We start from the raw sequence: 23381 nt of genomic DNA, 5'->3' as shown, positions 1-23381 counted from the left end.
TGTTGACCTAAATGACTAATGATGATAAATAGAATCCAGCTGTGTGTAATCAAGTCTCCGTATAAATGCACCTGCTCTGTGATAGTCTCAGAGGTCCGTGTAAAGCGCAGAGAGCATCATGAAGAACAAGGAACACACCAGGCAGGTCCGAGATACTGTTGTGGAGAAGTTTAAAGCCGGATTTGGATACAAAAAGATTTCCCAAGCTTTAAACATCCCAAGGAGCACTGTGCAAGCGATAATATTGAAATGGAAGGAGTATCAGACCACTACAAATCTACGAAGACCCGGCCGTCCCTCTAAACTTTCAGCTCATACAATGAGAAGACTGATCAGAGATGCAGCCAAGAGGCCCATGATCACTCTGGATGAGCTGCAGAGATCTACAGCTGAGCTGGGAGACTCTGTCCATAGGACAACAATCAGTCGTATACTGCACAAATCTGGCCTTTATGGAAGAGTGGCAAGAAGAAAGCCATTTCTTAAAGATATCCATAAAAAGTGTCGTTTAAAGTTTGCCAAAAGCCACCTGGGAGACACACCAAACATGTGGAAGAAGGTGCTCTGGTCAGATGAAACCAAAATCAAACTTTTTGGCAACAATGCAAAACGTTATGTTTGGCGTAAAAGCAACACAGCTCATCACCCTGAACACACCATCCCCACTGTCAAACATGGTGGTGGCAGCATCATGGTTTGGGCCTGCTTTTCTTCAGCAGGGACAGGGAAGATGGTTAAAATTGATGGGAAGATGGATGGAGCCAAATACAGGACCATTCTGGAAGAAAACCTGATGGAGTCTGCAAAAGACCTGAGACTGGGACGGAGATTTGTCTTCCAACAAGACAATGATCCAAAACATAAAGCAAAATCTACAATGGAATGGTTCACAAATAAACATATCCAGGTGTTAGAATGGCCAAGTCAAAGTCCAGACCTGAATCCAATCTAGAATCTGTGGAAAGAACTGAAAACTGCTGTTCACAAACGCTCTCCATCCAACCTCACTGAGCTCGAGCTGTTTTGCAAGGAGGAATGGGCAAAAATGTCAGTCTGTCGATGTGCAAAACTGATAGAGACATACCCCAAGCGACTTACAGCTGTAATCGCAGCAAAAGGTGGCGCTACAAAGTATTAACTTAAGGGGGCTGAATAATTTTGCACGCCCAATATTTCAGTTTTTTATTTGTTTAAAAGGTTTGAAATATCCAATAAATTTCGTTCCACTTCATGATTGTGTCCCACTTGTTGTTGATTCTTCACAAAAAATTACAGTTTTATATCTTTATGTTTGAGGCCTGAAATGTGACAAAAGGTCGAAAAGTTCAAGGGGGCCGAATACTTTCGCAAGGCACTGTACGTACATACATACGTACATACGTACATACATACATACCTACATACATACATATATCCACCTGTATTTTGTATATTAGGTGATTCATATTTACTTGGCCTCAGATGTTAGAGCTATTTTTACTCAACAAAGAAAAACAAAATCAGTTTGTAATCCCCTGAATAATGTCCTGATCACAGTGTTTGAATAATGAATGACATTCTCACTCTGGGATCAATGAAACAGTACTGATTCACTGATGCTACACTTCCTGCTGCTGATGGCCCGTCCACACTTTTCATCGTGATTCATGCTTCTGTGTTAAATCCACGCCGTGGCTACGTATGTATGTACGTGGAGATGCCAACCCTATGCCGTAGCCTCACGTGCACCTCTCGAAAAATGTAACACGTTGCATTTCCCCCGACTTCCTGGTTCTTCCTCTCCATAAACAACATGAAGTCAAGGAGAGGGTTAACTTTTCCTGCTACAGATTTCCCACCGCGGTCAGAAAGCACAGGGGAGACATTTTGCTTCCCTCACCATGACTCTAGAGCTGGTACTCGCTCCGAAGCTAATCCCCATCACTCTCTCACTCGCTCTACCACACACTCCCCACGCACACACACATGCCGACCCTGCTATTCTCTTGAAGAGATCGACGCACACACCAACGCACAAATATAAACATCAGGCCACTTACGTAGGCTACGGCGAAAGTAACTCTCTAGCTGCAGATAACAGCCAGAACAGGGACACCTTGTGGGACAATAAAGTGAATCTTGAATCTTGAATCTCTCCCCATCTGTGTATGTGCAGCGGAGGCACGTTTCCAGATGATGACGGCTCGCGTCAGCAGGTGAAGAACTCGCTGTTTGTGGGTGAAAGTGACAATCGTGGGATGCCTCTCCCTGACAACAGGATCTGGGGCCCCGGGGGTTCTGACCTCACTGGCAGAACCCTGCCACGTGGCATGTAAGTGACAATTATGGCCTGTTTTAGTATGTTGTTTTGTTTTGACAGCCCACAGACTCTGCTCTCATCAAATGAAAGCCACGCCCATATTATGATAAATGATATAATGATAATCGACACACTGAAATGGAAAAAAAGAACTGACGCTGGTAAGGCAAAGGATGCATTGTATTGCTGTTCTCGTTCATTAACCGTGATCCAATGGAGAAGACAAATAGTAAATGGACTGCATTTATATACAACCACTTAAAGCACTTTACTACAAATGGCAGACAAATGATCTATATATATATTAGGGCTGTCAATCGATTAAAAAAAATTAACTAATTAATCGCACAATTTGCTGTAGTTAATCGCGATTAATCGCATTTTTAAATTGAGACTGAAGCTTGTAGTAATGGATATTTAAATAATGCTAAATCACTTAACTTTACAAATATGAAGAGAAAACAAACAAGGAAAGGTTCTGCTAAGTTCAGAATGTTTAATATCTTTCAGAACAACAGCAGCAACAATTTGGCTTATTTAGTCCTGCTGAAACGGCTAGAAACTGTCCGACTTGAGAGCAGATTTTTGTCACCACCCCCAATATTAGCCACATACCTAATATACCATATTCTGAATAATATACAAATATATCTATAGAGAGAGAATATAAATTACAATCTAGGCAGTACTTAATATCATAAATATTATAATATACATAGTGTTTAATCTGAATGACATATATCTAAACACAGAAATGCACATCAATATCAATGTTACACATTAAACCAGTAACCCAAAACCACAAAGGTGTATGTTGGCCTAAAGGGAAAACATTGAGTGTAGTTTTAGATAGCGACGCTGTGCACAGCAATCCATTACCAATGTAAAGCGATTGACTACATTTCCCTTCCAGCACCGCAACCAGGAAGTAGCTTGTGTGACAGTGAGACGCACCAATTTCAAACATTTACTGGAATATAGTCACGGATACTATCGAGTCGACAGCGTTAAACATCAGACTGCAAATAAGGTTTTATCAGCGTGACCAACGTAACAGTTATCAAGCAAACAAATCGCGCACGTACATATCGGCAGCACAGCACGGCGCATGTAGCGAAACAGCAGCTTACCGGTGGCGCATCTCTCCTGACGAGACAACATGTCGAACTAGTACTCGGTCCCGTTTATAGCCCGTGCTCATTCATTTCTGGATTCTAACACATCTTTTTTCTCTTTTGGGATCTTACTGGTCCATGTTTCAACTCTTGACTGGCCCGTAGGCCTACTTCAATCAGGTAAATCCCTCCTAGAGTAGCGCCGCCTGCTCTTATGGAGACGTATTACGTTTCTCAGCCGCCACATGAAGTAAACAAACACAGCTGCATTAATTTCGTAAATTTTTTTTAACGAGTTAAATATAAAAAAATTAACGCAAAAATTAACGCGTTAATTTTGACAGCCCTAATATATATATATATACAGTATACACAGTATCTCACAAAAGTGCCCTCACATTTTAGTAAATATTTCTTTATATCTTTTAATGGGACAACACTGAAGAAATTACATTTTGCTACAATGTAAAGTATTAGGTGTACAGCTTGTATAACAGTGTAAATGTGCTGTCCCCTCAAAATAACTCAACACACAGCCATTAATGTCTAAACCGCTGGCAACAAAAGTCAGTACACCCCTATGTTAAATTCCCATTCCCATTTCCATAGAGGCAGGCAGATTTTTATTTTTAAAGGCCAGTTATTTCATGGATCCAATATACTATGCATCCTGATAAAGTTCCCTTGGCCTTTGGAATTAAAATAGTCCCACATCATCACATGCCCTTCACCATACCTAGAGATTGGCATGGTTTTATGTCGGTTAGCCTAATAGCTAGTTTGATTTGCATTGAGAGATGATTTTATGGAAAGTACCCCCATGCAGACAGAAGAATTAAAACGTTACGTATGAAAGATTAATTTGTTACCATTTAAATTACTTACCACTCTGAAATGTCTTGCTCCAGTCGAGGTTGCAAAGCTGGTTCAGGTTGTTCTGCCTGTGTTTCGGGATCAGATTTGGGTTTGAACACGGCTGAGCCATGGCCATGGTTACCGGCTGAAGCTGGTTTGTTTTGGATCACACTAGCTTGCTTGTCAGGCCCTGCCCTACTCTGCTTCTGACTGGCTAGTAGTCCTTACCTAGCTACTGTGCATGTGCGACTCCCAACAAAGATGGAACAGAAGTGAGATGCCTCACTCTGTAGCTAAAACAGATAGCTCAACACACAGGGTGAAAAGAGGAGCTGCAGCAATGTGCAATATGACAAAAAAATATGGTGTTTTTGGAAAATTAAACCACATAAACCTATTCTGGTATAACCTCTAAATACAATTATGAACCTGAAAATGAGCATTATATGAGCTCTTTAACATGATGGTAGAAGGTGCAATATGTAGATGCTGCTGTTGAACTGAGGTGTATCAGAAATTTCAGGTTACAGGAAAGGAATGATACTTTTTATTGGAATTTTTTTTATCATAACTTTAGCTTTTGTGATACATTTTCTGTGTCTGACTGTTTAATGTTCCATGCTTATTAAAAGAAAAACACTCATTGCTGGGGATTCATATCTATGTTCTCATCCTTGCATAAGAATATAGAGCCGTTTTCATGGTGTCTCATGTTATAATGCTCCATGACATGTTTTATCTGTTATACAGTAAATATTGAACTTTAGCTATACTTTTTATTTATTTTTTTATAATCGCAAATCGAATCGAAATCGCAATATCTGGCAGAAAAATCGCAATTAAATTTTTTTCCCAAATCGTTTAGCCCTACTGCAAATGGTCAGAAACCTGGTTAGTGACAGAGTCATGTACATGTACATAAGACTCAAAACCAGCCTAGTATGGAATTGGGTACCCAGCCTTAGTCGTGCTCTATGTAAACTGTGAATTGGAACATACTGAACATCTACTGTATGGATGGACAGTGGAGGAGAAGGAATGGTAGGACAGGACATTTCTCTGCCATGAAAACGTCTTACCACTGTCGATCCTTTAGAACTGACTTGAACTCACACCGACCACAGCTGCTGTTTTTCATCAAGGAGCCAAGTGAGAACAGACACCCACTTTTCAAGCCAAAGTGTTTAATACCCCAAAAGATAGATTTGAGGTGGAGTAGCACTTTAATAAAGACTGGTATGTGTGAGAGCCAGACATGGTATGCTAGAAATCAGTCCAGCCCCGGCCCAGTTGGCAGAGCACATAGGGAATGTCTCAACTGCAGTATTATCACAGATTCCTTTACTGTGTGGGAAAAAGAGACAGCTCATCTCAACTATGCTTCTTTGATGCAACCAGCTGAACTTGGGCACACCACTGGCACAAGTGCTCTCACGCTGTGCAGTGAGTGCTGAGCATTTGATGAAGGCCACTGGTTAGAAACTAGAGCTGGGCAATATATCGATATTATATCAATATCGTGATATGAGACTAGATATTCTAGATAGTCTTAGATTTTGGATATCGTAATATCGTAATATGGCATAAGTGGTCAGGAAAAAAAGGGGAAGTTCTCTGCGCTTCTGCAGACCACAACAATCCGGTGCAGCCAAGGCAGGACACAACAGTATAGTAGTATTTTTTGCTATTTTATGGCATAGGTGGTGTCTTTTCCTGATTTTAAAGGCTGCATTACAGTAAAGTGATGTCATTTTCTGAACTTCCCAGACTGTTGTAACTGTTCTATTATTTGCCTTTACCCACTTAGTCATTATATCCACATTACTGATTATTATTTATCAAAGATCTCAAGATAGTCTTTACTCAGAGAACCAAGGTTACAACGTAACCAAGCTTCTCATTGCAGCAGTAAACAAGGAAGTAGGATGCTCTTGTATTGATTTATGACTATTTTAAGACGAGGGGAGAACATTTATCTTTGTTTAATATCATTAAAAGTAAGACATTGGAACAGTCCTTCGATGGACTTCGATGATGTAGAATCGTCGAAATTCAGCCGTTGAAGGCTCCTTCCTTGACTTTCAGAAACTGCTAGAGAAAGCAGCCGTATACTCTAAAGTTCTAACACTGGGTTTTATCTTTTTAAACTGCAACTCCACTGCAAAAGTGAACTCATAATCAACTTTGGCGAACGGGCGGGGGATCTTCTATGCTGATTTAGAGGTCCAAGCCAGACTCATCTTCAAAGCCAGATGTATTTTAAGACCAAGTCAGACTAGCTGTTGCTCTGCACTTGCAACCGATATCTCGAGACAATTTATAGCTCGGAGAGAAGCCTCGTCACATTTTAATCTCGTGGGACGAGATCTAATCACACCTCTACTAACCAGTGTATGTCTAACTAGGCACTGCAGAGTTTGATCCCTGCCTTTCTGTGTGGAGTTTGCACTTGCGTGGGTTTCCTCTGGTTTGTATGATTGTGTGTGACAAAGATTTCTTCTTAGGAAATATGCTGACTCTATACACACTAAAAGTACTGTTTATTTAAATGGAGTCTGGTGGGTTTGGTGATGGTGAATTCAGGGCTGTTTCATATTAAACAAAAATGATCTTACTCTTTAACAAAAAGGTCTGTCTCCGTAGGGATCCTTTCCATAATGTTGTCAGACACTTAGAATAATAATCTGAGCCTGTCATTGGCAAAAACAGCACTTTTAGTGGATGGAAACTGACAAGGTTTACATTGCAGCCCGGTTCTCAGCTGCCTGTTCTCATTACCCTTTAAAGTTGTTCTAATTAATAATTGTATCTAACTATAAAGCATGGAATCTCTGTCTGTGTGGCTGTGTAATGTTCAGGTTTAATAATAATAGTATAAGATGGGACTTGAACCCTGGTGTTAAAGCGAGAAAATCTACTTACTGTACACTGCACATATCAACATCAACATCCAAGTTGCTGATGGGTTGTGTGTGTGTGTGTGTGTGTGTGTGTGTGTGTGTGTGTTGTGTGTGCGTGTGTGTGTGTGTGTATTGTTGTATGTGTGTGTATGTGTGACAAGATGTGTGTGTGTATCTCTGTTTCCCTGCAGAGATTTTCCTATCCGGGGCATGCAGATCTATGATGGGCCCATCAACATGCAGAACTGTACATTCCGGAAATACACAGCGTTGGATGGACGGCACACCAGTGCCTTTGGTTTCAGGCTGAACAACTCGTGGCAGAGCTGCCCCAATAACAACGTCACCGACATAATCTTTGACCACGTACCTGTGAGTCGGCTTCTGTGTGAAATTCACAAAACATCTGCACCGATGAAACCGGAGACATAGTTGGAACACAGATGTTGTGGAAGTTTAAGCGTCTGTAGCTTCTGTACTTCCCAGTGAAACAGAATATTTCAGCTCTGTACATTTATAGGAGGGATTTAAATCAAGTTCTTCGCAATTCATTGGCCCCATAGTCGGGGGGTGAGGGTATGGGGGAACGGACTGGAGAATGTCCACACTGGAAAAACAAATCTGAAAATAATCCAAATTAAATTTGAATGTAAATCACTGAAATTTGGTTTTAGCAATTTGGTGAGCTGTCCTCACCACCAGATGTCCCATTAGTAAACTGCATAAATTAAAATAAGATTAAGACAATTGTTTAGAGGAAATTTGAATTGAAAACAGAGAGCTGTAACGATGTTTAATGTTGTTTCAGTACCAAATTTAATACTTTTTTAGGCCCCGACCGAATTGCCTCTCTTTATCGAGTATTGGAAAATGCCTCGTCATTCAATATCCAATTTCAAATACCTAAGGAGGAAATCTCATCAGTGTCAGTGAGCCAATCAGCATGCAGCATGCTTCTACCGAGATCTAATAGTTAAGATCAATGGATGTTGAGTGAATCACAGACTGGTACGTGTCACAGTTTAGTCAGGATACTGTTTTGAAACCATTTTATCCTTTTTTTTTCAAGTGCTATAAAATTGAATAAAACACCCAAAATGCAATGAAAGTAATCATTAAATTTACCTATGTAAAAGTTTTGGATATGATCATGGAGTAAAATAGCCACTCTGAACAGCTGATTTCCTCTCTCTACTGTAGCTCACGTCTCGGGTGTTCTTTGGGGAGCCGGGGCCCTGGTTTAATAAGATGCAGATGGACGGGGACAAGACGACCATCTTCCACGACATTGACGGCTCGGTCAGCGAGTATCCCGGAGCCTTCCTGGTCAAAGAGGACAACTGGCTGCTCCGGCACCCCGACTGCATTGACGTGCCCGACTGGAAGGCTGCTATCTGCAGCGGCCGCTACGCACAGGTGGCTCACACATCCATCATCACAAACACTCAGCTAGAGCTGTAACAATTCCAAATGTTGCTGTAAAATTACCAATCAGGAAAAAGGGTTAAAAGTTGGGAGTGTAGATCAGGAGTGTTGATCAAAATGATGTCCAAGTCTGAACAGCTAAATTGATCAATTAGTAGAAACACCTATACCATGGATGTTGAACATTAGGTGCTTGGTCCATGCCAATTGAGTCCAGGGACCGTTTAAAGGGTAATTGCATTTTTTTTTTCAACCTGGACCCTATTTTCCTATGTTTTTGTGTTGGGAACAACAATTTTTGAAATTGGTCTAGTATTCAGCAAAAAGGTTGTGAGCAGTAGCCACAGACCGGGCTGCAATGTAACCCTATGGGGCAAATGTGCATCATCAATTTTCGTCCACTAAAAGTTCTGTTTTTGCTGCTGACAGGCTCCATATGAATATAGGCCTTTTTTTTTAAAACCTCTTTAAGACATTTTTGTTTAACAAGAAACAGCACTAGCGCTTAACCCACCAGACTCCAATTTAAAAAAACAGTACTTTTAATGTATGTAGATCCAACATATTTTCATATGTAAATCGGTAAACTATGTGTTTATTTCAACCAAAACTAGAGTTGTGATGGTTGTAAAAGTAGAAAGACAACCCAAAACAGCTTTTCATAGTTTTATTTTGTTTCTGTCGACTTGTGTATTTAACGATACTAAAATTACTGTTTATTTACATGGAGTCTGGTGGCTTTAGCGAACGCTATTTCCAGACATGTACTACCGGCACATACGGGTACTTCACTAAAACTCAAGGCCGCACCCCCTTTTGGGGGATAGAAAACAGACGATCCCATAGAAGTCAATGCAATTTGACGTGTGTTTGGATTATAATTTTGACAAATGTGTGTGCATTTTTTTCTTGTTAAACAGATGGTTTGTTCTATACACATGTCTAATGTTTATTGTGTGACTTTGCCTGAACCTGAGCATTCACAATACCTTAATAAACTAAGGTTGATCGCCGTCATGTCCCCTCACCCTAAGTCTTCCCCCCTATCAGTAGATCAATGACCCAACACGGTGGCCCCATACTGCTTATACATATCTGATTAAATCACTATTGTTAGGCTGAGTGTCATCTGTAATTAATAAACCTGTTATTAATAACCAACTGTTCGATCTATAAGCTGAGATTTAGTTGGAGACGACAGTCTGATGCTGCTAAACTGTTAGCAGCTTCCCACTAAAGCTAACGTTAGCTATCCATCAGTAGTAACTGTCACCAGCATCATTTACCACACCGACTGAGAATATTCACGTTTCTTATGAGCCTCATATATCAGTGTGAAAGTCTTGATTAACACAACAGCTTTTTCAGCATTTTCCTGTTTCTCTACTGATGTGACAGCGCGATTCTTCCCTCTCATAGGGAGCCTCGGCAATGCCGGTCTGGTCTACAGACTGGAGCCAAAGCCCAGCTATCAGGATCTGTTTTAGGACATGGCAAGAGGACAAATCGAAGACCAGGGTTTTTGGATGTATTGTTGGTGCAACAAACTACTCAGGAACTTTTCGGCATAGTTATTAATTTAAAACAGTTTGTTTAAAGTAAAAGTTTGGAGCAATTTACATTTCCTCTATCGTTTACGCTGTTGTCGTCTATGGGGAACGCGGGATTGTTTTCCCCCAGAAAGGGGCGTGGTGATGAGTCCTTCCCTTGAATGACGTATTGCCGGTAGTACATATGTTTTTGTTAAAAAAAAGGATCTTACTCTTTAACAGAAAGGTCGACCTCTTTACACTTAGAATATTAATCTGAGCCTGTCAGCGGCACAATTTGCTCTTTTGTGAAGGTAAATACAAGCTGCACAATTGCCTTTGTACCATTGTACAAAGTAGCTTGTTTCGCTGACTGCCGACTCCAGTGGTCTTGCTTAATACTGGACCAATGTCAAAGACAGTTGTTACCATCAATCACTTAGACACAAAAACATAGGAAAATTGGGTCCAGGTTGAAAAAAAACGGGAGTTGCCCTTGAGAAAAAATGATATTGATATTGGATAAGACTTTTTATTTTGTTCAAATATTTGAATCAGCCTTCTAACTCTGTGGTGGGTTTTCTTCAGATCTACGTCCAGACCCGTAACCCTGCCAACCTGAACATGCACATAGTGAAGGATGAGTACCCGGACCGGCCTCTGACACTGGAGGGCGCCCTGGGGAAGAAGAAGCACTACCAACAGTTCCAGCCGGTGATCACACTGGCCAAAGGCTACACCATCCACTGGGACCAGGCGGCGCCGGCCGAGGTCACCATCTGGCTCATCAACTTCAACAAGTCAGTGCACACATGAGCCGCACGCAGCCTACACACACAACTCATGTTTACTGCAGGTACTGTGGTCTGGGTTGTTTTAAAGAGGTAAGAATCATTCATGGACTAAATTAAAATCCAGTACAGGAGCCAGCGGTGGAAGAAGTATTCAGATCTCCCGAAATTCAGCCTTGGTGCAGAATTACAGCCACTATGAGCCACTCCCACAATGAGCTTTCCTTAGGATGTGCCATTTCTGTGTCTGTAGCTTTAAATGCTATTGAGGAGGAGAGAGGTGGGGCAAGGTGGAGGGTGGGGTTGTGGCCTTGACCAACTGCCATGATTCGCTCATTTGCAAGCCATGATGTCTCTCTCTTTCTCATGGGCGGGCCAAATTCTCTGGGCAGGCAAAGCAGAGAAAGGGGAAGGTAACCTTTCCCCTTATGACGTCATAAAAGGGAAGATTCCAGACTGGCCCATCTGAGCTTTCATTTTCTCAAAGGCAGAGCAAGATACCCAGGGCTCGTTTTACACATATCGCCATTTCTAGCCACTGGGGGACCATAGGCAGGCTAGAGGAACTCATATTAATGTTAAAAAACCTCATAAAGTGAACTGTTTATGCCATGGGACCTTTAATGTGTAAAATAACTAATAACTAAAGCTGTCAGATGAATGTAGTGGAGTAAAAAGTACAATAAGTTAAAAGTGGCATGAAAAGAAAAGACTCAAGTAAAGTACAAGTACCTCAACATTTGTACTTAAGTACAGTACTGGAGTAAATGTACTTAGTTACATTTCAACACTGACCGGAGAGACATTTGAGTGGGGGAGAGAAGGCGACACTCTAACAACAACCCATTTGTCGCTCACCAGTTGCTCAGCTCACATGCTCAGGTTTGTACAGTGTCAAACATCTTCTAAATACACAAGTCTTTATACCTGTTCTGAAAGGCCACACCTGAAGGTGGGGCAATGTTTGAAAGACAAGTTCAAACAATGCTTTCGCTCACACCTCCACACACCTGGCCAATCACTGCGCAATGTAGACAGTTGGTTCCAGAATGTTGTATCCATCCTGATGACCTAACCCTTCAGGAAGTGTTGAAGGTTGAACTGCCATCCAGCCAGTGTTGGGAAAGTTCACTTTCTACATGAACTAGTTCAAAGTTCAGTTCACAAAATTTAAAATGAACTAGTTCAGTTCATAGTTCATACTTCAAAATGTTGAACTAAGTTCACATTTCCAAAAATGAACTAGTTCATAGTTCTTTTTTTCCATAATTTTGCTTCAGTTCAATGTGCCGTTTCAGGTTTGCTGTGGATGTGAATGAAGTGCGGATTTTCTTTTTGAAAGCCGGCGGGCAAAGTTTGCACAGAAATGTAAGATTTTTCCCATCCTCACCGACCTTGTCATAAAACCCTACATGCTGCTGTCGCCACCATGCTGCTTTTTGTTTTGATGACGCATGCGGCGGTGCGACACTGGTGGCTGGTGTTGCCAGATTGGGTTTTTTTCCGCTACATTTTAAGGCCTGTTTACGGTGTGTTTTAGCTGGGTTTTCGCCTGGAAGGCTCTATAGAAATCTGGCACCCTATTGAACAAAGTTAAACTGAGAGAGCGTGCCGTTCACAGACACCAGAATGAACGAGTTCACAGTAACGTTCATCAGGCAGTAATACAGTACGTTCAGTTCACGTTCGCCCAAAATATGAACGAGTTCATGAACTATCGTTCAATGAACGCGTTCAGGCACAACACTGTATCCAGCTATAGAAAGAACGACATTAACGACATTAACAGAACTGTGTCCACACACTTTTTGGCTAACCTTCTATCACATTATCTGTTCAAATACGAATATAAACATCTTGTTATTTTTTCAGTTCATTGAAAATGCTCATATTATGCTATTTTACTTTATCCCTTTCATTTGCGTTATATATCTTTTTTGTGCGTGTTATAGGTTCACAAAGTGGAAAAGCCCAAAGTCCACCTCAAAGTAGTTACCATCTCCCACAGAAAACATTGTTCACGAACTGCTGCAAACAGCTCTATTGTAGTCCAGCCTTTACTTCCGTGACAACCACGCGTCATTTAGAGTCACTTTGTAACACAGGTTATAATGCTCGCCAGTGTGGCGCGCCCTCAAACCAAGCCAGTTAGATCGGAGGCCCGAAGAGTCTAGATAGTTGTATCAACATGTCCAGGAGACAGTGTATGAAAGATTAATTTAACATTTAAATAACTTACCACTCTGAAACGTCTTGCTCCAGTCAAAGTTGCAAAGCTGGTTCGGGTTGTTCTGCCTGTGGTTCGGGATCAGATTTGGGTTTGAACACGGCTGGGCTGTAGCCATGGTTACCGGCTGAGGCTGGTTTGTTTTGGATCACACTAGCTTACTTGTCAGGCCCTGCCCTACTCTGCTTCTGACTAGCTAGTAGTCCTTACCTAGCTGCTGCGCACATACCACTCCCAACAAAGATGGAACAGAAGTGAGATGCCTCACTCGATAGCTAAAACAGAGAGCTCAACACACAGGGTGAAAAGAGGAGCTGCAGCAATGTGCAATATGACAAAAATATGTTTGTTTTTTTAATAAATTAAACCACGTAAACCTATTCTGGTACAACCTCTAAATTCAATTATGAACCTGAAAATGAGCATAATATGAGGTATTTAAGGATGTCCAACTAAAATATAACTTCTTAGCTTTCTAACGGTATATTGTTTTAACTATTTACTTTAGCGTTGATTTTACAAGAGTAATGAAAACACCGGTGAATTAGCCGTGTGCTACCCTTGGCCATACTCGGACCCCCCTATCTCCCCGCTGTAAAGACTCACTGGGCGCCGCTGTTTTTCAGGGCCGAAAATGTGTTCATTTCGGTCGAGGAAATGAACATCAATGCTGTCAACACATCCAGGACCATACTTCTGTTCTTCACACTAGAAGATGTGCTTCACCAACTCCAAATGATCCAGTAAAAGCTCCCAAATTTCCACTGTGAATGTAAATTCCCAAGGGTTCTTACTGCTTTCTCTCATCAAAGTCACTTTTGCACACTAATTAGACATGTAAAATTCACACATAGATTCTTAGACGTGTGTAAATTAATTCTATTTGCACTTCGGGGGGCAATTGCTCAGGAAAAGCACCGCGAAAAGACCGCAAACTGAATCAGACCGGAGGTGTCCGGATATGGCCAACAGCTGCGAACGGTGTCCGAACACGGACACAGTTACGTTACGGTTAAACATCAAAACATGTTGTGAATGATGACACTGGATGTTGGCTGACAGGGTTAACACACTGATCCATCCACACTCTGTAAATGACCACAGCTCCCAAACGTCATGGGGAGTGAAGTAAAGTGATCATTCCTTCACTCCTGCTATTGACCAAGATTTACCACAGAAATGGGGAGAGCCTCACTTTGTGTTCCTCCCTTCCAGTGGAGGAATGTTACTAAGTACATTTACTCAGAGTCCAGCTGAAAATATTAGACCATTAAACACAGAACTTTTTGGATCGTTTCCAGTTTCTAAAATGTGAGAATTGTTCTGCATTGAATACTTTTAAGAAAGATAAGAAAAACTGTATTGTCTGTCAGGAGTTACAGAAATTTGTCTTTGACAGGGCAGGCTCAAATAACATAAAATACATATAAGAACATAAAGATACATAAAGATACACATAGAAACCGTGTAAAAACGTTAACCGTACAAACGTGCAAAATGCACAAATAGTGCCAAAAAGGTGCCTGAATGGAGCTGCTGGATGTTGTCTATGTATGTCTGTTCATTGTGGTGATGGCAGTGGGGATGAAGGATTTTTTTTATTTATATATATGTTCACTTTTAATACTTTAAGTACACTTTCCTGATGATACTTACATACTTTTACTCAAGTAACATTTTCAATGCAGGACTTTTACTTGTAATAGAGTATTTTTACAGTGTGGTGTTGGTACTTTTACTTAAGTACATGGTCTGATTACTTCTTCCACCACTGCTCCCTTCAGACGGTGGTTAAAGTGTGGCCTTCAGCTATTTAAACTGCATAAAATCTGGCTGTCATTTCAAGCATGTAAGCTTTTCCCCATGGCCTGAGTTCACCCTGACAGTTTAGAGCCCAAACAGGATGTTTCCATCGATGGTGCATACACTGTATGGTGTACTGTGCACTCTGTACTCTCAACTCAACTGCACAGCTCAATTGGTCATCATTATCCATACGTAGACTTTTGCACTGGTATAACTTCATCTACAAATCCATGCTTGGGTTGCTGCCAACATATTTATCCAGTTACATGTCAGCAGGGCGTAGCAGGGCACTGAGCAGGACCACGGCTACAGCTGCAACCATGATTCACCTAAATCATGGTTGCAACTGTAGCCTACCACACTAATCCAAGGAAAACTGCAAGGCGAGAAAACACAAGGACTCTGGGGAATAAGCTCCCCAGAGCTAAGTTAGTAATAAGCATTTCTGGGACATGAGTGCACACAGATGGAAAGAGATGAGAGAGGAGCTCAGTGTGTCATAGGAAGTCTAAAACTAGAACAGCACAACTAAGAGCTATTCCAAGGAAAACCTGAGCCAGTTTATATGCATCTGACGACTATGAAGAGAAGCAGAGAGGAGAGTACAGTGCTTGGCAAAAAGGCTTTCTCTTTTTCTGCCCCCTTAACCTGGAATAAACTGCAACAGGATCTAAAGCTTTCCAGCTTGTTCCCACTAGGGGATTTTAAACTCATTTTAAGGGCACTAGAAAAAACATCTTTGGAACCTTGTTCTTGTCTTCCTGTTGAACATGCACTTGTTGTCAAGACGACAGAGTCCAATCAATGTTTGACAACACTCCTACTCAAAAAGTGACATTACAAAATTTCATTTTAGACGTTAATTTCCTATTTTATTCATATATTACGCTACTTTTGTACTCATTTCAAGCACCAAAACAATGGAGTGTGTTTTCACAAGAGATTTGAGAAATATTTCTGCTTTAGCGCCAAATTATCTCTTTATACATTGCTCTGGAACAATTTTGGGCGTCACTATACAGAAAGCTAAGTTTGTTCTGAACATTTTCATATGAAACACATGGGGATCAGGTTATATGCAAAAACCCTAAAAAGGAATATTCAAGAAAATCAGTGCCCTCAGACCTCAATGGGCTAAGTCTACTTGGCACTTTCATTTAAATATAGTATTTACTAAATCTTGCATATACTATTGTAATCTGTTTGTCTGTCTGTAACTGATGTTGTGTATTGTTCCAAACAAGTCTCTCTTGAGAATGAGACCCTGTATCTCATTGACATTACCTGTATAAATAAAGGTTAAATAAAAATACACCAACAGCCCCATCTACAGTTCACAGAGGAGTAATGCAAGTGAGGCTGTTTCTCTGCAGAAAGAGCTGAAATATGACTTGTTTTTATTACATGATTTAAGACAACAGCTGCTGTGTGTGTTTTAATTGGGCTATTATTCCCTGCCTCGTATAGTATGATATATTAAAATGCAGCTTCCTGCTGCTCATTTGAAGCTTTGATGAAGGAGCTTGTAGCAGTAAAAAGCTGTTGAGCTAAATACATGATGGTCTTTTAAATCCCCTGTCTGTTCATGAATTGTTGACTCTGGGGCAGTTTATATAGTAGATTTGAATTTTAATCATTTTGAATGGTTCTGTTTGATCCTGATTCGGCTTATTTTGGAACATAATTTTGGGCTTCATATTTTTATAATCAATTACTTCACCTGATTAGATAAAGGTAGAAAAGAATCCTGTGTGTGTTGTTATTGTGGATGTGAGATGTGAGGGCGTGCTGTGAGATTAAGGTATCTGCATTGCTCTGTTTGTTGTGTTTCAGAAATGACTGGATCAACGTGGGCCTCTGCTACCCACAAGGCACCACTTTCACTGTCATCTCCGACATCCACAACCGCCTGACCAAGCAGACCCGCAAAACCGGTGTCTTCACCCGGACCTCGCAGAGGGACAAGATCCAGCACTCACACCTGGCCAGAGGATACTACTACTGGGAGGAAGACACCGGGTCAGACACACACACACACACACACACACACACACACACACACACACACACACACACACACACACACAACTGTAGGCAGTTGAACTAAAAGGTGAGCAGGTTCAAAGTACTGAATGTGCATGTGTGTATGGTGTCTAACATGTACTGTGTGTTGCAGGCTGCTCTTCCTGAAGGTGAAGGCCCATAACGACAGGGAACAGTTTGCCTTCTGCTCTGCCAAGGGCTGTGAGAGGATGAAGATCACAGCCGTCATCCCTAAAGGCAGCCCCCCCAGCGACTGCATGGCCCAAGCCTACCCCCTGCACTCCGAGATGCCTGTGGTGGACGTACCCATGCCCAGAAAGATACCTAATGTAAGGCCGGTGGGGAAGGGCATTAAATGTATTTAAAAAATGTTCAAACCAGGCATTATTCTCTTCATAGCTGTTGTAGTGACACTGTAAGTATAGTCACTTCCGGGTTATGCATGTGACGCAGAGTTTGATGAAGCTCCGTTTGTTCCGGTTTCCTCATAGACAGTAAAATTAATGGACAAAGCGACGCCGTAGATTTCCACGGAGACGGGTGAAGTCTATTAGAAGCACTTTTCCGGTGATGGCTGAGCGTTACTGCGCAGCCTCAAACTGAGCTTGACGACGTAGATGTGAAGTGAGCAACCTGTCTGAAAGTTGTAAGTCTTCTGGTAGCTGTGCCAAGAGAAATCTCAATCATTCCCAATCTTGCAGAGACGGAGAGCGTAGTTATGTTAGGAGATAACACAGGCACAGAGTAATTATTTCTAACTAAAATGCTAGTTAACAGTAGTAATGAAACTTAAACAGCTAATGTAAGTCAAAACTGCCTGCAAGCTTCACCTGCCTGTATGGTAATTTGTCTACTATGCGACAGAAAGTCACGTGGTTATGACAAAATCGTTAGCCGATTTTTACAAAAACGCCTGCTATGGAGCCATAACGTGAGATACAAGGTAATGGAGCCTTTTATACATTGTCGTGTTTCTTTAGAAATAAACAATGGACAAATAGAGTCTTTAAACACTTCAGATGTAAAGTTATTCGCTGTCAAAGTGACGCCAAAATGAATGGCAGTCAATGGGATGCTAACAGCAGGTGATGGCATCAAAATGTCTCCATAGGAGGTACGCTTTGTGGAGGCTTGCTTACCCCCTTGTGTCTCCTGGGTGAAGGTCCTGTGTTTGTTTGACCCATCCACTCCCCCAACCTGCCTCCTTAGGCTGCGTTCACACTGCCTGAGTCGGTTGTCCGATGGTCCGAAAAAACGCAGAAGCAAAAACGCAGGTTTTCCATTAATTTTGAATGGGGATGGTGTGTTTAGGGGGCACACTTAAAAAAATGAAAACTTTGAGACCGACTCAACTTTTGGAGAAACCCAAACCCCACGTCACGCTGCGGTGGCCAATCATGTGACCGGAGATCAGACTTGTCGGTGTGTTTTGAGCTATGGTTTGAGACAGTGTGAGAGTCCCATACAGGAAACAGGAAACATCACTGCCTCTATCGCTGCCACAAGAAAGTTTTAAAACACTATGAGGGTGAAAAACTAAACACAAGCCCAGGAGTTTGTGTAATAGCTGAAATTTTCCTGCAACAAAGCACTCGCTATGTCTCGCTTGTCTCTATACTCTCTCTCTCACTAAAAAAAGTAATTGTGAAATATAAAGTCTACTTGTGCTTTGTTGGGGGGGGTTAGAACACAACAGGACGTTACATAAATGGGCTGTTTCTTTGACACTCCGCCGCACAACCCTGTGGAAAATCGCCGGATCACTTTTCTGGGTGTGAGTGCCCACTTACGTGGAAACTCTTATACTTCCTCACCTTACTTCCTGCTTTGCTCCCATCATTCATACTACGGCTACTAGAGGTCTCCGCCACTAGAAATGTAAATATAGGTTGTAATTGCTGCTTGAACAAATGACTTTACTTACTCCTTACTTTAACTGCGTGCCATTGACTACATGTGTGGAACAAACACACCTTCTCTATGCAGTGTTGTCTGTCATGCCATGTTTTAAATTCCGATGGATTTTGATTGGCTGTCAATTCAATTCAATTTATTTATAGTATGAAATCATATCAAGACTTACCTCAAGACACTTTACAGAAGAGTACATCTAGACCACACTCTAGACCAACAATTCCAATAATTCCCTCCAAGAGCAAGCATTTAGTGCAACAGTGGCGAGGAAAGACTTTTAGGCAGAAATCAGGCTCTTAGTGGGCGGGCATCCGCCGGTGCCAGTTGGGACACAGAGACACTGACACAGATATACAGATCACTAGCGGCGCCAGGATTTTGATTGTAGGTGGGCGTCCAAAAAACTGGATGGGCCAGTTAAAATAAGCCAAAAAAAAAAGGGTTCCCCCTGCATACAGACAGCCAGACACTAACGTTAACGTTAGCCTAACTGTTAGCCTACTTGCCTTGCTGGTGTGAGGGGGTGGCTATGGGAGGACTTGATGGGGAGAGGGCAGCCGAGCAGGATGGTAACTCGTCACTTGTAACCGTGTTACTTAAAATGGCAGGAGTTTTAAATGAAAACAAGCTGCTTTGCGTTTCATATTAGCTAATAGCTACTGTCTGTGTCTGTCTCATCGAGCTTGCTTGAAAAGCTTGCGTGCAACGTCATTCATTTCATTGGATCACTTGTTGGTGACGATGCAGCCTGTGGGCAGGCTTAATAGTCTACACGTGGGGTAGAAGCCGCTGATTGGCTGAGAAGCTTTCACTCAAAGCTTCCCTCGGCCTGCTTATTGGATGAACTGCTAGAATGAAAATCACTCACTACTCACTATAGGCCTGGGTCAAAATGGGCGGGCCCGGACCTAAAATGGGTGGGCCCAATGGTAGCGCCGCGGGTGATACAGATATAGAGAATATGATTCATAATAATTATAGCAGTTGGTATGATGAACAGTGGCAATTATAGTAACAATAAAGATAGTGGAACTATGACTAGAAATAATAGTTGAAAGTGATCCCAACAATATCGTTCGCCACTGTCGTTGTCGTTACAGTTGTGGTGTGGGCTCCACCATCCACTGGAGTAAGAACCATTTTTTTTTTTAACTATATATTCCATAGTTATCGTTTTAGTCATCATTCTTGGTGTGGATGGCCCTTAATACATGCATTACAGTTGAAGATCATTTTCAGATATGTTCATACTGAATACATTTACTAGGTTTGTACATTTTCACAAGGTGTGTTTTTAATATCTCTAACACAGCTTGTATACATACGTGCACTCATGTTTTAAACTTTGTAGGCATGTACCTTATTTCTAAGAAAAAAAATTCCATCAAATGAATGCCCCATTTGTTCTATCCTTATTCACGCTCTTTGTCGACTTTCCGCCTCTTTCTTGGCTCTATCCTGTTCACTTTTACTGCTGCTGAAATTAATTTACCCACAGCAGTCATTAGAAATATAATATCTTTCTTATGTCAAAGTGACATTGCAGTCAGTTTTCACTCACCACAATCGGTGAGTGAAAACTGACTTTAAATTGCTTCTGTGCCAAATATTGTGTATTCATTCCATCTGTGTTTATTTGCTTGTTTCCTCTTAGCACTCAGCAGAACACTTCCTGGAGGTCAGACTGGAGTCCTACAATACTCGGTTCTTCCACATCAAGGAGGACTTTGCCTTCACTGAGGTATCTGTGTGGCATACACACAGTAGAATACAAGGTGTAGACTTATTGTCACTGTGGTTCAACAGCTTAAACTTAGACCACTGGTTGTGGGTTACTGAACAGATATGATTATAACATCAGTATTGGGAAAGTATCATTCAGAGACACAATACACGTTTCAGTTCTACACCGATGAGTTGTACAGTTGTACGTCATTTAGTCTCACTTTGCCAGACCTTACTCCACAGGAAGGTGGAGGGGATTTGTCCATTACACAATTCCTAAACACGAGGAGCCCAGCTGTTGGCTGAGTTGACCAGGGCTCATGGTTCATGCTACTATATAAAGACTGTGGAAAGGATTTACAGAGATCAGCCTAGCATCTGCACAAACATGTTTAAAATGTATGAAGTCCAGACCAGACCAAGGACCACTTACCCAATAAAAAAAATTCACAGACCACCTAATTGCCAAAATATCCCCAAAAACAACAGGCCTCCTACTTTAACAGAGTATTACAAATTACAGCCAAACTAAATGACAGTTTTTACAAATAGCTGACTCCCTCATTGTCTCTGTTTCCATCTCATTGGGAAGAATGTTGCTGCTTATGCTGAGAATGCAGCGACCGTGAATTTTATTCCTCCGCATTTTCTCCAAAGGTCACGGTGATCATTTGTGACATAAATTGGAGGCATTGTCGCAAAACGGTCGGCTTCATAGCCAAGTCTGACAACACTGAAAAAACAGCCAATCAAATACAGATTTTTACAATCACTTTGGCACTAATTTCAGAACCTTGACGTCATTTTTCAAAACTCTAGACACAAAACTCACAACCAATGATCAAAATAAAAAAAAATTCAAAATTCAATTGCTTGTGTAACAAGTGATGACCGTTTTGAGTTTTGTGTCTAGAGTTTTGAAAAATGACGTCAAGGTTCTGAAATTAGTAGCAAAGTGATTGTAAAAAAAATGTAATATTAGTTTGAATTTACATACCAGTTTATTTAATATTGAAAACACCACATCTATGCTACTCTCTATTTGGGCTTTGGAATTGTTCACAGAGAAAACACATTTTAGACTTTTAAATGACCAAATCTAATCACGGACCACCATTGGACCACTCTTTGAGACGGTTATGATTTGACACTATAAATACAATTGAATTGAATTGACTTTGAGGAATACTGCCTTAGTCTTCTATTTTGATAAAGCAAATTGAACCCCATTTTGTCTTAAAAGTGCTATATAAAGTGATTGGCCGGCTCTGTTGTGACAGGTAAACGGCAGGAAGTTGTACCAACCAGAAGACGGGGTGCAGCTGACAGTGATCGACGGGCATGATGGGAATGTGGTGGAGAACAAAGGCTTCCGGAACTCCATCTTACAGGGAATCCCTGCACAGATCGACAACTACGTCAGTGGACTGAGAGACGGGTAAACACTGCTCATTTCCTGTCCAACTACACTAAAAACTAGTGACAAATGATATTTAAAATATTTAATTGTGATTAATCGCATTATTGTCTATAGTTAACTTTGCGGTTACTCGCAAATGAATCACAGATTTTTTTATCTGTTCTAAATGTTCTTTAAACGGGATATGTTCGCCTACTTACAGTGCATTCAAATCAACTCAGAGGTGTTGTAAGTGCAAGAGAGCCATCTGGAAGGGCTTTGGAAATGAACCTGCCATTGAAAGGAGACCCTTTTCTTTATCCATTTCTGGTCAAGGAGCTTTGTTTCTGCTAGCCGTCCACAACGTTACAGCTGCAACGCTTTCTGATTTGCCAAACTATGGAGCGGCCCGAATCACAGAATGGAAATGGCGTTAAAAGGAATTTGAGTTAACTCAATATTATGCGCTAATTTTGACAGCCCTACTAAAAATCTGTTTGCTCTACCAATCTGTTTAAGATACTTCATTGTGATTTACCATCATGTTGTTATTGTGTGTGGTTTTTGGATGTGTCGGCCTCCAAAAGAACTGAATTGAATTGCCACGAGGTGTTATTACACTGAGCCAAATGCGTTCATGATCATTCCAAGACTATAGTCTCAGGCTCTAGTATAACACACAACTTAAGAGACACATGCAGCTACTTTCAGCTACATATGAATACTAAAATGATGCACTGTCTCTCACTCTGTCTGTAGTTCCATTGTCCTCATTACGTCTAAGGGCCGTCTGGTTACCAGAGGATCCTGGACTAAAGTCCTGGAAAGACTTGGAGCCAACAAAAGCATCAAATTGAAAGGTAACTAACTCTAGGTCTGCTGAGATCAATGCACTCACAGTGGGTATACTGTTCTTGGAATGCATTGGACAAAACACACTGCATTTTCAACAGAAATGCACTGGATGGAGCTGTTGCTTCATTGGTTGCATTTTACCCAGGTCACAGTGTGACAAGAATGTCCAAATACTGCCATTTGGATATTGCAGAATGAAAACCATATCTATCAAAAATGTACACATCTAACAAAAATGGCACAACCAAAAGTGATACAATGGAAAACAACATAAGCAACACACAACAATCAGGTTGCAACTACATATCTCTGATCAACGATTAGACATTAGGGTAATATGTAAATATAAACTACATAGGAAGATCAAAAAGAAAAGAAAAATGACAGTCTATGGCTAATCTCAGCATATGCGTGTGTGTGTGTGTATGTGTGTGAGCGCATGTGAGCATGTGTTGTGTGTCTTGTATATCTTGGCATTTGTGTACTGTTCACTGATGG

General features: G+C 41.2%; 1 protein-coding gene across 5 annotated transcripts in view; it reads left to right on the top strand.

Moving 5' to 3' along the window:
• Positions 1 to 23381, top strand: part of LOC120555589 (cell migration inducing hyaluronidase 1) — a 219544-nt gene that overhangs the window by 195113 nt on the left and 1050 nt on the right. For all 5 annotated transcript variants that reach the window (XM_039794378.1, XM_039794383.1, XM_039794382.1 and 2 more), the window contains exons 20-28: positions 2156 to 2311; positions 7361 to 7541; positions 8370 to 8585; positions 10712 to 10923; positions 16781 to 16966; positions 17124 to 17319; positions 20559 to 20645; positions 21910 to 22067; positions 22788 to 22888. In XM_039794378.1, the coding sequence (XP_039650312.1) occupies positions 2156 to 2311; positions 7361 to 7541; positions 8370 to 8585; positions 10712 to 10923; positions 16781 to 16966; positions 17124 to 17319; positions 20559 to 20645; positions 21910 to 22067; positions 22788 to 22888 (1493 nt within the window). The remainder of the gene's footprint in view (positions 1 to 2155; positions 2312 to 7360; positions 7542 to 8369; positions 8586 to 10711; positions 10924 to 16780; positions 16967 to 17123; positions 17320 to 20558; positions 20646 to 21909; positions 22068 to 22787; positions 22889 to 23381) is intronic.

Source organism: Perca fluviatilis, chromosome 3 (assembly GCF_010015445.1).
Source record: "Perca fluviatilis chromosome 3, GENO_Pfluv_1.0, whole genome shotgun sequence".
Lineage (NCBI taxonomy): Eukaryota > Metazoa > Chordata > Actinopteri > Perciformes > Percidae > Perca > Perca fluviatilis.
Note: the sequence above shows the minus strand (reverse complement) of the source record. Positions and strands in the feature narration are given on the sequence as shown.